We start from the raw sequence: 18974 nt of genomic DNA on the forward strand, positions 1-18974 counted from the left end.
AGCATGCTAATGCTAAAATAACTCTTTAAAAATAATTGAGGTTAAAAAAATTGAGGTTCAAGCACTTTAAGGCCTTCAAGCACATGCGTACATGTTATTATGCTTTTATTTAACAAGCCTCAAATCATTAGAGATCAGAGATGGAAAAGAAAATGTACAGCAAATACAGGCAATTTACTAAGGCCATACATACAATTATAGCGCTACCTACTGTATGGTCCAATCTCCATAAAAGTTTCCTTGTTTAGAATAATTTCTTGCATGTGATGTATGCATGAATATGATTTCCCAGATAGCAAACTGACATTGAATCAACGTGGAAATATGACATCGAAACAACGTTGATCTGACATTGTTTTGCTCATCGAATTAACGTTGAACCAACGTCAGACGCGTCATTCTTTCAAAACTAACGGAAAATCAACTTGAAATCAATGCGTTGTTTCAACGTTATGAAAGCAAACCAATTTTCGATTTTCATTTAGCTTTGAAGAATGCCGCGTCTGACGTTGGTTCAACGTTAATTCGATGAGCAAAATCAACGTTGTTTCGATGTCATGAGAGACGTCGTTTCCACGTTGATTCAATGTCAGTTTGCTGTCTGGGTTGGTTCTGATCTGCCGAAAATCCTAGGACTAGTTAGTAAAAGTAGGTTTCAGAAAAAATTCAAGATGGCGGAACATTTTTCATTGGAGATATGCGTTTATATAAACACACTTGAGGCTACAGTTATGAGCACTTTTGCGGGTTTTGTTCCCTATTGGCCGATCGGGGTGATATCGTGTCAGTCCCCCTCCCAAATTGAGACCTACCATCTGGCCAAGTTTAAAGTCTCTAAGTCTTATGGTTTGTTCTGCACGTTCAGTTTTGTGGCGGAAGAATAATATAAATCCTTAAAATTACAATATGGTTTGGTTTCAGCGATTTGTACTCCTAATAATGATAGTTAACAAAGTTAACTTGCAGCGGAAAAACAATTAATACTTAGTAATTCTACTATGGTAAGCACCAATTGATAAAACTGTACTGTGATACAGCCATCAATTGACCGATGCTAATTTAAAATGGGCACAGTGGTGTTTGATTCACTTGATTTCAAACTGACACAGCCTTTCCATGGCCTCATAATGAACTTTCCACATTCATATCAGTCAAACTCACTCTAAAATAGGCACCCTAAGGTTTTGGAACAGAGCTAGTGCTTTTGCTTTCAAATCTGTACGAGTTTGTAAGAAACGCTCTTTGTGCTGGGGTGACAAATTGATCAAAAATTGTGTTTCAAGATCTTAAGTTCCTCAAGAAAGGCTTTGAACATTACCAAAAGAAAGTGGGACAGTAAAGGGTCTTACATGGTTAGGACTGATGCCACAGGCCTCTTGTGTTCCAGAACATTTTAGCAACTCTACAAAAGCCTTATTCTGGCATCAAGCAAGCTAATCTCAGATCGCTAATCCCCCAGAACAGTCAAGACAGTGAGGAGAGGGAGGTGCACCAAGATCATTACATCCAAACGTCATGTCAGATTAGAATCTGAGCTCTTACATTAAAAAAAGATTACTGCTTTCTACTGGCTTTCTTTCTTTCTTTTTGGTTTGCTCTCTTGAACAACACAAAAGAGGAACCCATAACAGTGGCATGGAAGGGAAGAGTTGATGGAAAGACTTCATGGCAGATCAAGTCAAGATGAGGTACGGAAATGGTGAACACAGACACGGCATGCGCCAGACGACAACTCATGCTTCAAACACAACACGGGAAGTGACAGAATGAAATAGCGAGAAATTTTTTTTTCTCCGTTATACCCGACACACTCACCATCCTCCGTCGGAACGTAGATGTTCAGATACAAACAATCCTCGTTTTGATCTTGTATGTAAGTGGCAACTATATCCAAGTTAAAGGTGAACCAGATTGGCATCATGATCTCCGGGACGGCGTTGTGAATGTTTTGCGGGCACACCGGCGCGAAATGAGTGGCATTCTTGATCCCCGACCAAGACGAGGGCGGCTCAGGGGGCAGAAAGCGTTTCTCCCCCACCGGCGGGGCGGCGTACGGCACTCCCAGGTACTGGTCCACCGGCCCCAGGATCTCGCTGGGCAACGGAACCCGCACGCCCCGTAACTTCCCGTACTGCGTGTTCACGGTGGGGTAGTAGCCTTGTCCCCGGACGAGCGTCATCCACCAACAAAAAATCCATATCCACAGAGAAACGTTGCGAGCCCTGCCACCGCGGCAGTCCTGCTGGTGCAAAAGGAGCCGGTTTTTCCACATGGTCCCTTAAAAGGCCGCTGCTGCTAGATGCCGACGTACGCCGAGAAACTCCTCCAGCACGTGTCTCCTGCCTTCAGACCCTCAAACACAGCCCGATCACTCCTGTCATTGAAGAAAAAAGGCATAGACGAGCACTGGGCGAAACCTCATTCACTGTCCAGTATTCTCGTCAGGTCCTCTCTCCTGCGGGAGAAAAACAAGACGGGAAAACGTTAAATGGGACCATCTTTTTTTCTCTTGTTTTTTCCTGAATGCGCATAGCACACATAAATATGTCAATGTTCCCAATGCATACACAACTACATGCAAATACAAGCTCTGCTGCAGGTTGAGTTAAACATGTCTCACAACTCTTCAGAAAAGGGTTGACTGGTTCTCAACTGGTGAATCACAACACAACTAGCTATGTTCAGATGTGATTGTGAACGGTGGGGCAAAAACACTGCTAAATGCTAATTAGTGCAACTAACTGTCTAATCCTCCATAGTAATGAAGGCAAAGTGGCAAATGCTTCCCCATTTATGTCATGACAAACCCTATGTGCCCAATCAAACTCAAGGGTATTTTGGTTCATCAGTCACTTGGTTAACATTAGCCCGTAGCCAAATTAGACAGATGCTAACACACGGACAGAGCTACCACTGCAAGAAGGATTCAACAAAGTGATCGACTTTTGAAGGCAGGATAGATGTCAAGTCAAAATGTATTTCTATAGCACATTCAGGACGTGTCCTTCGCTGCCTTTGATATTAAAATTCAGTGACAGTCAGGCTAACAAATAAATATGGCGTCTGAAAGTTGGGACTGCATTGTGTGGAAATTTTGATTTCATTTCTAGTGATTCATTTTATACAAAACTAAGTAGACTATATCAAATAATAAAAAACGTCATAAACTATTCTATAGTATTTAATGTTCTCTAAAGGTTTATTTATTTATTTATTTATTACAAAAAACATATTTCTGTGAAAGACAGACCTACTGTAATTTTCCAAGGCTGTTCGATAGTCTAAGCGTTTGTTTCAGTTATTAATTTGCATTATTTCAACTTATTTCTTAAACAATGCTTATTTTTTTATTGATTATACTAATTGTATCTATTATAATTATAGTTGATTTATAATAGGCTACTTATATTGATTACATTATACTTATTTTTAAGTCTTAATAAAAAAAAAAAGACCTCCCATCTTATTTTTCATCTCTGATTTTTATAACCGGATTTTTTCCCTCCTGCGTGTTAAAAAAAAACTCTGTCCACATGAAAACGCAAAAACACGTTATCAAGCGCTGTCAGGAGCATGCAACACAATCAGGCGGCAATATAAACCTAACCGTAAAGCCACGTTTGCCAATCAGAAGCCGTCAACTGAGCAAAAACTCCGGTTTCGCTGTCTACACGACAACACCGCAACCGCGTTTCAGAAAATACTCACCCTGGCAGGGGTTTTCAAAAATGTTCGGTTTCAGCTAGCCATGTTTCCATCCACTTGTCAATCGAATTATCTGAAATTCGGTTAAAAAACTCATGCGGATAAAGCTGGTCAAAGTGTGTTTCCATCCAACGGCTTTAAAGCGAATAAAAACCTGTACGTAATGACGTCACATGCTGTTTTGCGATCAAATTGGTATATCGAATTGATTTGAGACATTTAAAGGCGTTTCCATTTATTTTCGCACTGAATCGAACAACATTCAAGCAAACTTTTGCGAACAAAGTTTTGTTGGACAAAACGGATCGCGCCATCTACCAAAAAAGATCAATATTTCACAAGTTGAAGGCTAATAATGCTTATGTGCCAGCTGATAGCGACATATGAATGGGATAATGTATGCGAGGCGGTTGTTGGTTGTATTCGCTATAACAACCGCCTCGCTATATATTATCCTGCTTATTACATATAAATCAACCAAATAAATAAATCAATCAATAATTTGACACAAAATAATGACTTAAAAACGAGTTTATTGATTTAAAAACGAGTATTGCTTCTGCTAAAGAAAATAGTCTGTTCCGTCTCTGAACTGCGTCCATGGCAACGGTGTGTTATACTAGCAGCGCCGCAGTCTATTAACTAGAAATAACATACCACATTATATTACAATTCAACCAAGCCACGTAAAAACAAGCAAAACTAACCTAAGAAAACAACGACGCTATAAACATTGCTATGGTGATGCCGATGCACGTAAATGCCCGACGACAGCGGAGGTGACTGTGGTTTGGGAACGACAGCGCTCCATCAGATCTTTTTGCTTTGTCCACTTACATCTGTCTTTGTTGACATCCGCCATGTGTGCGCAAACAGACTGGCCGGAAATGAACTCGTCTTCTGACGTGTTGCAACCATAAAAGGGCGTAAAACTTAATCGCAATTCATTATTTATTCGGCAAATAACGTTTCCATCAGCCTTTATCGCATTAGCCGTATATCGATCAAGAGAAAATCCGATGAGACCGAACGCATTTCATTTGAGTCGATTTTCATGAAATTTCATCGAATTTTACTGTTTCCATAAGGCATTTTTCAGTCGATATCACTGAATTCGGATAAAAACGTGTCGATGGAAACATGGCTAGTGTCCTGATACTGCGTTTCCATGTGGACGAACGGCCGAACCACGTAAAAAAAGTCACGGTTATAAAAATACCCGTGTCCGTGTGGACATGGCCTTAGATGTCTGTCTTCAGCCGATTCGTTTAAAGGCGTAGTTTGTAGTTTATGCGACACTAGCGCCACCTAGCAGAATTACAAAAATACAGCAAATTTTGCTAACGCCCCTTTCACGTGTCACGTCTTACTCAACGCAAACACAACTCGACAACTTTTACGATGCTTTTAAAGGCATGTCTCAACAGGTAAACATTGGCTAATTTCAACGAACGGTCAAATGCATTGGGAATACTTTTAGTCGTGTTGCTATGTGTCATGTGACTTATAAACCCATCCAATGCATCTGCAATTTTTGACATTGACGTGCCACTGTGTTATATTAATTAGTAGAATGAGCTTATTATTGTTAATCTTATGCTCTTCATACATTTCAATGTTGGATTTTGAGGGCAGTCTTGTTTCTTTTGTACAGTAAGCCCAGACAGCAAACTGACATTGAATCAACGTGGAAACGACGTCTCTCATGACATTGAAACAACGTTGATTTGCTCATCGAATTAACGTTGAACCAACGTCAGACGCGGCATTCTTCAAAGCTAAATGAAATCGAAAATTGGTTTGCTTTCATAACGTTGAAACAACGCGTTGATTTCAAGTTGATTTTCCGTTAGTTTTGAAAGAATGACGCGTCTGACGTTGGTTCAACGTTAATTCGATGAGCAAAACAATGTCAGATCGACGTTGTTTCGATGTCATATTTCCACGTTGATTCAATGTCAGTTTGCTATCTGGGAGCTCTGTTGGTACCAGTATAAAATCATCCAAACCATCAGTAAATAAAACATACTGTATGCAGGTTTTCCATCAAGCCAAAATAGCAACTTCTCTTTCCAAATTTGACAGAAATGTATTAAAAGCTTTTTCAGGCATAGGCCCTTGTCCCCATCCCTGGAAAGCTGGTATTTGTAAGTGCCTCGCAGGCGCCTGTGCTAACACTGTAAATGCTAATGATGAGGAGGGTGGTCCCCAGAGGAGAGAAACCCTTCTCTGCTCAGCTATTGATCAATTTTCAATTTTTAAAGCTTAAGACCCTCAGACCTCCATTCCTCGGAGGGCCTGGAATAATAACAAGGAGAAAAGCTGGAGTTTAGTAGCGGATATTGCCTTCCAAAATGACTCTGTAAATGATTTATAATGTATCTAGTGGAGCAGTATCCACCAGACAGAGGCAATATGAATCATCCTGGAGGTGCACTTATCACTCCACAGCTCCTATCCAAACTTAGGCTGATTTGCACAAAGCCTTGCAGGAAGTTCTTCATCCTCCACCTCATCATCCACACACACACTTGCTGCTGCCTGTGGACCGTACAGCCGATCTCCGGAGAGCAGAGAGGAAATATCCTGCGTTATCTTGGCATACTTTAAACATAATGTTTTTCTCAAAGTCACGACTTGTCCATTTCAGTTACTACTCGAGTGAGAAGTGATTTTCAACAATTGATCTGAGAACTAAACAGGATTGATATTTTTCTTTCTCCCTCCAGCAAGCTTGTATTAAGGAATACTTTGACCCAACACGAATAAACCATTTTCTGTACACTTCGATATTGAGTCAAGACTCACTGTGCCATATGATTTCCTATGATGTGAACAGTCATAAATACTGTGCAAAATGGAAGTGTATGTGCAAATTAAAGCGTGTAAATATGAAGTCTGTGTGAATGAGCGGCTCAGTGTTTCACTTGAGAAACACTATCGGCAAACAGAAACTCAAAGGCAACCCTTCAAAATAAAAGTTTGGTTAAACTTTAAGAAATTATGATTGAAATATAATACCGTTGAATGTACTGTTATTATGATGACAATATCACTTTATCACTGTTGTAATGATACATGCAAGAACCTATGTGATTGATTGATCAACATTTGATCTCATTGATGTTAACCTGGTATGATGCATCTTTAAACAGAATATAGGCGAACCCTCCTTTCCATATTAAAGTTCACACATGTCTAAAATAAAACAACCTTTTGGTTCTCGGTGTGGTGAAATCAGCTCCCGACACCAGAGGCCCTGTTCCACCTGGTATTTACATGCGTTACTGGTGATCCGAACACAAGTTGTCTGCAGAGACACATTCCCATTTCCACCTGATATGAACACGCGTTTCAAAAGTGTCTCCTGAGACAACTCAGATTTCATTGAGAACATCCTCTCTTATTTCTTCACACTCCACATCACTTTTGTGGGAGCACCGAGCACATTCAAGGACGCACATATTGGATCATGGTTATGCTTCTGTATTTTGTAAGAGATCTAATTGTTTGAGTTTCCAGCCTGGTCTCATTGTTAATACGTAGCTATTTTACGTTTTTGCAAAGATAGAAAACGTACTTTTTAGTACGTTTGGATAGATGCTGAAACGTATAATATAGACGTATCTGCAACATTTAAACGTAACATTATTACGTTTTTACAGCTACAAAACGTAAACTATTTACGTATATTCTATATCATAAAGATATCTGGATAATTTCCCTTTTTACTATTTTATAGATAAATGTAAGATCCCGTAACCCTAATCCCAAACCTAAACATACCCATTTTATACTTAATATAAAAAAGGATAAAACGTAACAGACAGGTGTTGGGAAAGGGCAGTTTTATTAACAATATAGCATTAAAATATATTTGAGCCACCTACTCCTACCCCTAAACCTACCATAACAATTCCTTAAAACTACGTAAAAAAACTACAATTATGAAGAAAAACATAACTAACAGACAAGTATAATCACAATAATTTATTTATTGCGAAAATGTCAAAACCGATACCAAAAGCCGTTCACATGATGAAGCGTTGCAGTCGCAGTCTTCTCTCTGGCAGTATTGTAATAGTTTTGTATGAAGTACAGAGCAGAAATTAAATTACTAATGAAAATGTTAATCCGGCTTCGGTTGGTTCGCGCTTCTCCATTTCAAAATTCAAATGAACTAAACTAACCAACCGTCTACAGTCCTTCAGGTCGCAAACTGTGACGAAGCAGGGAAGAGCCAATGAACGTTTGATATCGCTGCCGTAAAAGATGACGTATGGGCGCAATATTTGAATTTGAATTCATCACCAGCGCGGGGTTTGACTTGTAACGTTACGGTCGCTGCTGAGAAATGGAGATCACGACTGAAATCGCTGAATTAGGAGTTGTTTCTTGCAAACAACTATGGATTCTAAAGATTTGGATTACATCAAACTATTAAAATTGATGTCTTTTGTGAATTTTTGTTGTGTTTTATAGGAGAAAACGCTTTATGTGTCTCAAGGTAAATAAACTACAAAATGGTTGAACGAGTAACGTTAAAGAATGTATTTTTTTAAGGTTTTATAGTGTATTGTTTAACACCATGCAGGCGAAACGAGCAAAATGTTAATATTTATAATTATTATATCAATAATGCGACTGAAAAACTTAATTAATAAGACAGTGGGATGCAATAGAGTCAAAACATAATGCTACGATATTAATATGCATAAATTGTGATACGTACAATGTGTACGTCGGTGGATTTGTTCATACGTAAATAAATTACGTTTTTGTGCTGTCAATACGTAAATATTTTACGTTTTAGTACTGTAAATACGTCAGTATTATACGTTTCTGCGCACATAAAACGTAATTATATATACGTATGATAGAACGACACTTTACGTACACATACATACGTATTCTCATGAGATCACGTTGCAGCCAGCCGAGTTTCACACTTTACAGATTTAACTGTTGTTTCCAGAAAGCAGATGTATCCTTATGGTCACATAAACCTCAAACTCTTGGTTGAGTAACCCACGCTTTTCTTTCTTGTGATTATCGGTTCTTCTTTTGTTTAATTGTGATTTATATTCTCAGTGCATATCGCCACCAACTGTGCCGCTGTGCAACCATTTTAAATCTTATCTTTAATCAGTTTTTTTATTACTGTGAACGAAAAGTATATTGTGTGTTTGATGCTAAAAATAAATAAAACAGAGACTGAACTATTGATTGAATGAAATCTGTGCTTGACAAATATTATTGCTATACACAATAAATATATATACAGAATATTATTTGTTTAGCCATTTTGTGCTAGTTTCACAAATGCATTTTCATTATAGATGAACAAAAAAAACCTTTTGAATGCAGAACTATTGATTGAATGAAATCTGTGCTTGCAAAATAATATTGCTATATATATATGAAGAGTTCAGATGCAAAAGCCTCTAAGTGCTAGGGGTGGTTAATCTGCCTGATTTCCCGATTTGATTACGATTATTGAAGTCCCGATTCGATTACAGTCGATTTTCGATTATTAACGATTCCCGATTACCGATTATTGATTTTCCATTTCACAACAGTAAACGAAAATACACTAGACCAACATATGATTATATATGCAGCAGCAACATTTTGGTATTAATTGCACTTTTTATTTGTTTGATATTCATTGAAAATAATATATAATGATGGTTAGTGAGGACATGCAAACATGCTTGTTGTCTACTACTTAGGCAACTCATTATCTTTAAATTTATTAACTTTAATTTTTTTTTCAAAAGCAATTGTGTTGCATTATAATGCAAATGCACCTGGTTCTATTAATTGACAGCATTAAAATCTATTTTGTGATTTCCTTCAAAATTGAAAATATTTGAAGCAAGTTTGGGGGACTTGAAGGGCATCCGATTCAGAGAATCACCCAGAAATTCAAAAGAACAGCATTTATCTGAAAAAGAAAGCTTTTGTAACATTAAACAATACCGTTCAAATGTTTGGAGTCGTTAAGAATTTTTATTTAATTTTTTGGGCAAAAGAAAAAAGAAATGTAAACTTTTATTCATCAAGGATAAATTAAGTTGATCAAAAGTTAAAGTACAAGACATTTATAATGTTATAAATCGATTATCTGAATCTTTTGTGTGTGACTATAAATAATTTGCTTTAAAAGTACAAAGTAATGACCCATAAAGAATTAATGCACAATATATTTTATTAACATTACAAAGAACGACCAGGAAAATAAATGTGTGCTTGAACTAGGAGCATACTTGTAGTAAATAAATAATATAACAACTGGTGCAGCCGAGTGTTTTTCCTCCTCTGGCTGGAAAGGTGTCATATGGCTTATCATATTTGTCGTGTTTCCGTCGTTGGTTTTATTCCACAAAGCGTACAACTAGTGCGGCTTTTGTCCAGCTCCTTTCCCCCTTCAACTTCAGAAGCCAAAATATTTCCACACGTCAGCTTTTAACCTAACAAGGAAGGTGTTTGGATCTCGCGTGCCATCTCATCTGTGTTATGTGCACGCCACAGACGGTCCGGCCACTGCACTTCCGCGCTTCAGAGTTCCGTCTTTCGCGTTCCGTCAATATTACGTTATTATAAATAAATATAAAAAAAAATTTTTTGAAATCGATTTTTTGACATTTGTGAATCGATTCAGGATCGTCCACGTCCGCATCGCGATGCATCGATAATCGATTTTTGCCCCCACCCCTACTAAGTGCCATTTGAAATTTTCTTCTAGAATGATCATTTTTTATCAAGCTTGTATATTTAAGTTCAGTGATTTCACTTAAATGGAAATGATAATTACCTATTAATTGTTATTTAAGTGAAATTACTGAACTTAAATATACAAGTTTGAAAAAAAAAATCATCATTAAAGAAGAAAATTTCAAATGGCATTTAGAGGCTTTTGCATCTGAACTCTTCATATAGTATATTATTTGTTTAGCCATTTTGCGCTCACAAATGTTAAAAAGTGAAAGTTTCACAAATGCATTTTCATTAAATGCAGATTAACAATGTGTGAGATGAGGATAAAATAAAATAAGTTTGTTTTACATTAAAAATAACAAATATCTAGTCCTGATCAATCGTTTATGCAGTCTGTAAGCAATCACATCATTACCGCATCGCACAAGCTGATTGGCCTCTGCTGATCCTGCAGCCAATGAGATTGCTTGCTCAACCTTTAAATAGTCTGGTTCAGTGTTTGCTGTAAACCTCCACCTCCCCAGCTCCACCTGCCTAGAGTCGCTGTTTGTCTATTCATATGTTACATGTTAATTAGTTGTGGGAGTTGAAATATAACTATATAATATCTATTGTCCAAAATATGTCATGTCCACTGGAGCCTCATCATCGAGACACACATGTGCTGAATTCCTCGGAAGTAAACTAACCCTGGATTTGAGGTTATCTACTTGTTTATTCGTAAACTGAACCAGAGAGGTCACATAACCTGCTTTATGGAACACCCCCCAGGTTTTATAGAGCCAACAATTACATTTCTTTAAAATGCAGGTTAACATGATTTCTATTGTATTATATTTCAAGTCACTTTACTTTAGTGTGAAAACAACGTATGGTATGATGTACTGTAACACAGGTTATTGGAGAATAACGGATTATGTGCATTGGTTATATTCATAGAGTTTCTGTTGGGGATTTCATTAGTATTCTTCTGCATTGAATTTTATGGCACACCTCACTTTGGAGACTTGTGAATCTCTGTCCCTGAAGTGTGAATTATGAGTGTTATAGGAGCGTGCATTGGGACTCATTTTCAGCAGCCAGCGCACATAACGCTGCATAATACATGGCCACCATCTTAACACCTTCGGAAACAAAAGCGGACTATGCAGAGCTATTAAGACGTCATCGAATATGATCTTAAAACTACAGACAAATATTGCATGTAATATCACATTTAAAAAAAAAAAAAAAAACATGTTTGGGAACCATTTGAATTTGAATCCATTTAAATTTTTTTTCCCCAAATCTGTTTTTTTTTTTTTTTACATTTATCTGGATTCCATTTTTCCATTCATTTTAATTGTTTAATGAAACATTTTAAAAGTTAAAATAAATGTAATTGTAATCAAAAATCAAATCTAATCAATTAATCATTAATCATGAAACTTAAACAATTTAAGAACAATTTATAAAAAAGTATGACTTTTTTGGGACCTATGAAATGTATAATAAAAAATTATGTCATTTCCCCAAATTTTTGTGTTTTGCATTTTGATTTTCCTGGATTTTAATGGTATAGTTAAATTGTAATAATCAAAAAGCAAGTGAAGTTAATTGTAAAAACTTTTGTTTTTTGGTTTGATTTTTTTTTTGGGGGGGGGGGGGGGCGGGGGGGGGTTACAGTAATAGGACTTTTTTTCAGAAATTCTGTGTTGTCCATTTTAACTGCTGATTTTTTTTATTTATTTAAAACAAATATATTATTAACAGTGGTAATCAAATGAAGGCATAACAAATTAACAATATAATTGCAATCAACATAAATGTAATCAATAGGGCTGTGCAAAAATTAATTGCGATTAATCGCATCCAAAATAAAAGCCTGTGTTTACGTAATATATTTGTGTGTGCTGTATATAATTATTTTGTATATATAAATACCTATGCATGCATGTATATATTTAAGAATTATTTGCGCTTATATTCTGTATATATATATAAATACATAATCTATATTATATAAATATAAATATTTTATATATCAAGAACACATTTTCTTAAATATATACATGCATGTGTGTGTATTTATATATACAAAATAATTATATAAAGCACACACAAATATATTATGTAAACACAGACTTTTATTTTGGATGCGATTAATTTTTGCACAGCCCTAGTAAATCAAATAAAATTAAACAAGTGCTGCACTGCAGAGGTTTAATGATAAAGCATTTTTTTTTAAAAATATGATAATTTTTTAAAGTCTCACAGACTTCATATTTACATTTATTTTATTTTTTGGCTCTTGTAATATTCACAGACACTCGCAGCCCATAATAACCCAGCTGAAGTGTGCACAGGGCAGAGCTTTAGGGAACAGAACCTTGTTCCTGGTTCAAATGCACATGTCCTGAGGCTCAAAAACGATCAACTCAACACATGAAGGTGCAGAAGATAACAGGCAGTCCTGACCCTGTGCTGTGTGATAACACCACCGGACAATGAGGACGGTGCAATAAAACGCCTGAAAATGGGAAATAAATGTGGAGGGACTAACAGAGACAACATCCCAGTGTGTTTACACCGGCAAAGCAGCAGAGCGATCAGAAGTCATAAGTTTCCAGCGAGAGCTGGTGATTCGAGGAGACGTGAGTGACAGCGACCGTCAAGTTGAGCAGTGTCACTTGCACAAGAGCACTGACATGATGCCATGACTTTGAACGTCTTTATCCTGGCAACTGTGCCCAGATTCACACTTCCACAACCACTGTCATTCACGCAGCAGGGAGCATCGCGGTGACACCAAAGTCCTGTTAGATGATGAGGTTAACAGTCGGAAATCTCTGGAATCTCACTCGCATGCGAGTAAAACGAAGAATCCGTGATGTTAGTCATCAAATATAGTTGTACCTCTTATGTGAACATCTGTGCTGCATTAACTGAATTACGAATAAGTGATTCAGAGCACAGGTTAAAGTCTGTAATTCTACTCAATATGCTTTTACAAAGTTACAGAGTTTATCCAAGAATGTGGACTATTATATTACAGTGGCCTATAATGGCTGTTCTGTTCTTCAAAATACAGGCATACCATACAGACTGGTCTTTCATACTCTATCCTTGAGTTTTGAGCACAGTTTTTCACAATTTTATCCCACATAACTCCAAATATGATGATCCTCTTGTGACAGGCCACTTTTTAAAAATACAAGCTAAATATATACAGACTATATATATATATAAATATATATGAAGAGTTCAGATGCAAAAGCCTCTAAATGCCATTTGAAATTTTCTTCTTTAATGATGATTTTTATCAAACTTGCATATTTAAGTTCAGTAATTTCACTTAACCCCTTAGCTGTCACCCCCCTTTTTGAGAATGGGGGTTAAAATGCTCTATTCAAACTTGTAATTTAAGAATGCTTTGGAATATATACCCAAGTTTGGTCTTGTTTTAAAGAAAACACTCAGCAGAATATTGCTGAAGTGAAAACACTTCAAAAAATGAAAGTATGTAAAAGTTATGGAAGTTTAAATTTCACAGTAAATCAAATATACTGTACTATATATTTTTTATTTTATATATTATTTTATAAAATATTTTTTACTCTAAAACTTCTATAAAACCAAAGCCATACATCTTATCAAGTTAAGTTCCAAATTTAAAGTAGATATCACAAAAATTGAAGTTCCCATGAGATTTTGTTTAGGCGTAGTACCAAAAATAGCCACCGGGTGCCATTGAATTCCATTGAATTTAGTTGTATACATTCTGCCTTAAGAAATTAATACATTTCTGTCCAAATATCAATTCTGTCACAAAATTTGGAACCTTGAGACTCTGACCTTTCTGACAATATCAGTTTTGTCAAGATTAGAAAAGATTTTGATCATAAATTATGAAATATAATGATGCCCAAAAGGGGAGGAGCCTGATAAAATAAGTACCGTTTCTATGGTAACCCAATTTTCAATTATAAAACAGTTTTCACACGATGAATTCTGAGTTTATAAGCTTTCAAATGATACCTTATTTATGATAACTACTAAAATATGTGATATAATAAAAAAAGGCGATAAAACATAATATTATATTTTAGAGGATAATAAACATAAATATTATCATTTTTAGAGGATAATATTGTACTATAATTTTTTATTTTTTATTGAAAAATACTAGATTATATGTTTATTATGAACTTTTAGCATAAAAAACAGAAGTTTCAATGATTAAAAGTGGGTTCATCGACTTTTTGTGACAAAGGTCAAAACTCCTGTTATGATGCAGATTTTTTGAGGTGCACTCTTGTCATAAATTCATCAATTACTCTTCCTACATAATTTTTAACACAAAACAGGGGTAGAATATCTATTTAGAAGTCTTAGACCTTTCCAACAATATATAATTTGTCATAATTAGATTAGGATTTAATAGAAATAGTGAAGTAAAGTTAGGCGTCCCGGTACCGGGACGGTGACAGTTAAGGGGTTAAATAACAATTAATAGGTAATTAGCATTGCCATTTAAAGTGAAATTACTGAACTTAAATATACACGTTTGATAAAAATCATCATTAAAGAAGAAAATTTCAAATGGCATTTAGAGGCTTTTGCATTTGAACTCTTCATATATGTATATATATATATATATATATATATATATATATATATATATAATATATTATATTATATATACACATATATATATATATATATATATATATATATATATATATATATATATAATGTTATATGTGTAATAAATATGCTATATATATATTACGGTTCGTAATAATTTCCAACAATCAAACTGTAATTTGTATTTTTTTTTTCTAATTAAACCTTTTTATAAAATGATAATTATCACTACTACGTGTAACATTTTTTTAAATGCCCCTAGTGTTGAAATGCAGTCCTCTGCTCTCCGCTCTGAACAAATAGTTCAGCCATAAAAGAAAAATTTGTCATCTGTTTGTTATTATTCTGTCTCCAGTAGATCATAATCCTGCTGTTCTTTTACATGCAGTGAAAGTAAAAGGCAAATGTCAAACTCCAAAAAATGACAAATCTGCACCATAAAACTACAATAACAGTGATCCATGATTTGTGTACAACCCTTCTGATGCCTAGGGTATCTTTGTGTGAAAGTTATTACTTACAGATAATCTTCCTTTCCCCACAGTTCTCAAATAGCATTTGTACATCTGATTTAAAATATAGCTGAGTTGTATGCATTATTTTTGTCAAATGTGCCATTTTTGGAGCTCACGTCAATGTCAATCATGTCATCTGCTTGAACTTCTGATAGCATCTATACTGTTCCACAGATTTGAAAATGACATGAGGGAGAGAACACGATGACAGGATTTCAATTTAAAGGTGATGTATTCCTTTAAAACACCTGCTGTATTTTCACCATGGGGAAAATATAGAAATACAGAAAAACAGAAAATATTGATCGTCTCATGTGGTTGGCCTTGCTCTCGGTGATAAAGCCAACATGCAGACACAGACTGCAGAGTCTACAAGAGGATTTCAGCCTACGGTATATACTCAACAACCCATCATCTATCACATCTATAGTGCGAAATAACAAATAAATATACTATTACAGCGTGTCCACACACCACACGACTGATGTTGGATGAAGAGAGCGATCTAGTTTTGTCACATCACTCATTCTCTTACTGTGAAGCTGCCTTTAGGTTGAGTCCTGATGTTCAGATGCTGCTGGGTGAGATCAGAACGTGACGGCGTGATCGGCTCTGAAGACACACAGCTGGGCTTTGCTCGTCTTATTGGGTACCAGAAGCACAACAGCTGGACTGCTTATTTACAGTAGAAATCCTTGATTGAAAAGTCACATGTTTAAAATTCTGTGATTGCTTTTATTTCTGAAAAAAGGTCAAGTGAGAGAAGTCTAGCATGAAGATTATAATATTATATATCTAGATTAAATACTTGGAGGCATCATCCATTCATCAATCCATGCATTCATGCACCCATCCATCTATCCATCCATCCATCCATCCATCCGTGCATCCATCAATCTGTCCATCCATCCATCAATTTGTGCATCCATTAGGGGTGTAACGGTACACAAAAATCACGGTTCGGTACGTACCTCGGTTTTAAAGTCACGGTTCGGTACGTTTTCGATACAGCAAAAAGAAAGAAATGCCAGAGAAATTTCCTATTTGTTTAAAGAAAAAATATTTTTAAATAAGTGTGAGTTTTCCTAGATCTTGAAACTTTCAGGTTTATAAATGGGGGTCATCTTTGAAGGATGAACAAATAATGTTTTGGTCATCACATTAAAAATAACATTTAAATATATATTTATTTATATAATATTTGAATTTTGAAGGGCTGGAAAAAGATGTGTGAAGTACTTGAAAGCATTTCACCATTCCAGCCAAACTGGTTCCAGTTAGTGTTACTATATTAAATCCATGGTGAATGTTGCTGGTCTGTGGACGAAAGTATTACTAGTTCATTCACGGCACAATGTTTCTCCTGGTTTCCATGACAGCGCTGTTTGATCTAATAAAGATCTACGGTTAATAACGGAGAAATGTGAATGCATCTCACTAGATCTCGCAGCGATGTTATTACCTCAGTGGCGAATTCAAATGTTTTCTTTACCGGATCTCTTAGCGCGGTGTGGTAACAGTGTTGCTTGATCGAGATCGGCTCGCGCTGCACAGATGTTGCTGGTCCGAACTGATAAACGATCCGTGAAGCACATAACGAGTAGCGCAGTTTCGTTCTGCTTTCATTACGCTTGCCATTTGATGTTGCGCAACGTTGTGTTGGCCGCGTCAGCACGAATTTTGCCGGCAGGAAAAATGGTCCAAGCAATCGTTCGGTTTGAATGCGTACCGAACCGGAAGCCTCGAACCGAAACGGTTCAATACGAATACATGTACCGTTACACCCCTAGCATCCATCCATCCATCTGTGCATCCATCAATCCCTCCATCCATCCAACCACACACCCATCCATCCATCCATCCATACACCCATCCGTGCATCCATCCATCCGTGCATCCCTCCATCTGTGCATCCATCCAACCATCCATGCATGCATCCATCCATCCATTTGTGCATCCAACCATCCACCCGTGCATCCATCAATCCGTCCATCCATCCATCCGTGCATCAATCCATCCGTCCATCCATCCATGCATGCATCCATCCATCCATCAATCCGTGCATCCATCAATCCATCCATCCATTTGTGCATCCAACCATCCACCCGTGCATCCATCCATCCATCCATCCATCCGTGCATCAATCCATCTATCCATCCATGCATCCATCCATCCATCAATCCGTGCATCCAATCTTTGCATCCATCCATCCATGCATGCATGCATCCATCAATCTTTGCATCCATCCATCCATGCATGCATCCATCCATCATCCATTCATCCATCAATCCGTGCATCCATCCATTCATGCATGCATGCATCCATCAATCTTTGCATCCATCAATCCGTGCATCCATCCATCTATCCATCCATCCATCCATCTATCCGTGCATCCATCCATCTGTCCATCCATCCATCAATTTGTGCATCCATCCATCTGTGCATCCATCAATCCCTCCATCCATCCATCCACACACCCATCCATCCATCCATCCATACACCCATCCGTGCATCCATCCATCTGTGCATCCCTCCATCTGTGCATCCATCCATCCATCCATCCATTTGTGCATCCAACTATCCACCCGTGCATCCATCAATCCATCCATCCATCCATTCATCCATCCATCCGTGGATCAATCCATCCGTCCATCCATCCATACATGCATCCATCCATCCATCAATCTGTGCATCCATCAATCCTTGCATCCATACACCCATCCATCCATCCATCCCTCCATCCGTGCATCCATCAATCCGTTCATCCATCCATCCATCCATCAATCCGTGCATCCAATCTTTGCATCCATCCATCCATCCATCCATGCATGCATCCATCCATCATCCATCCATCCATCAATCCATGCATCCATCCATTCATGCATGCATGCATCCATCAATCTTTGCATCCATCAATCCGTGCATCCATCAATCCGTGTATCCATCCATCCATCTATCCGTGCATCCATCCATCCATCCATCCATACACCTATCCATACACCCATCCGTGCATCCATCCATCCGTGCATCCCTCCATCCGTGCATCCATCCATCCATCTATCCATGCATGCATCCATCCATCCATCCATCCATTTGTGCATCCAACCATCCATCCATCCGTGCATCAATCCATCCGTCCATCCATCCATCCATGCATCCATCAATCTTTGCATCCATCAATCCTTGCATCCATCCATCCATCCATCCATACACCCATCCATCCATCCATCCATCCGTGCATACCTCCATCCATGCATCCATCAATCCGTGCATCCATCCATCCATCCATCCATGCATGCATCCATCCATCCATCCATTTGTGCATCCAACCATCCACCCGTGAATCCATCCATCCGTGCATCAATCCATGCATCCATCCATTCATGCATGCATGCATCCATCCATCAA

The 18974-nt window shown here is 37.3% G+C and overlaps 1 protein-coding gene across 6 annotated transcripts in view; it reads right to left on the reverse strand.

The window, feature by feature from the left end:
* The window catches only part of nlgn3a (neuroligin 3a), a 278376-nt gene that overhangs the window by 191666 nt on the left and 67736 nt on the right, over nucleotides 1–18974 (reverse strand). For all 6 annotated transcript variants that reach the window (XM_089134683.1, XM_039694166.2, XM_039694169.2 and 3 more), the window contains exon 2: nucleotides 1816–2455. In XM_089134683.1, the coding sequence (XP_088990809.1) occupies nucleotides 1816–2272 (457 nt within the window). In that variant the 5' untranslated portion in view covers nucleotides 2273–2455. The remainder of the gene's footprint in view (nucleotides 1–1815; nucleotides 2456–18974) is intronic.

The sequence above is a fragment of the Pimephales promelas genome, chromosome 9 (assembly GCF_988280905.1).
Source record: "Pimephales promelas chromosome 9, fPimPro1.hap1.1, whole genome shotgun sequence".
NCBI classification, from domain to species: domain Eukaryota; kingdom Metazoa; phylum Chordata; class Actinopteri; order Cypriniformes; family Leuciscidae; genus Pimephales; species Pimephales promelas.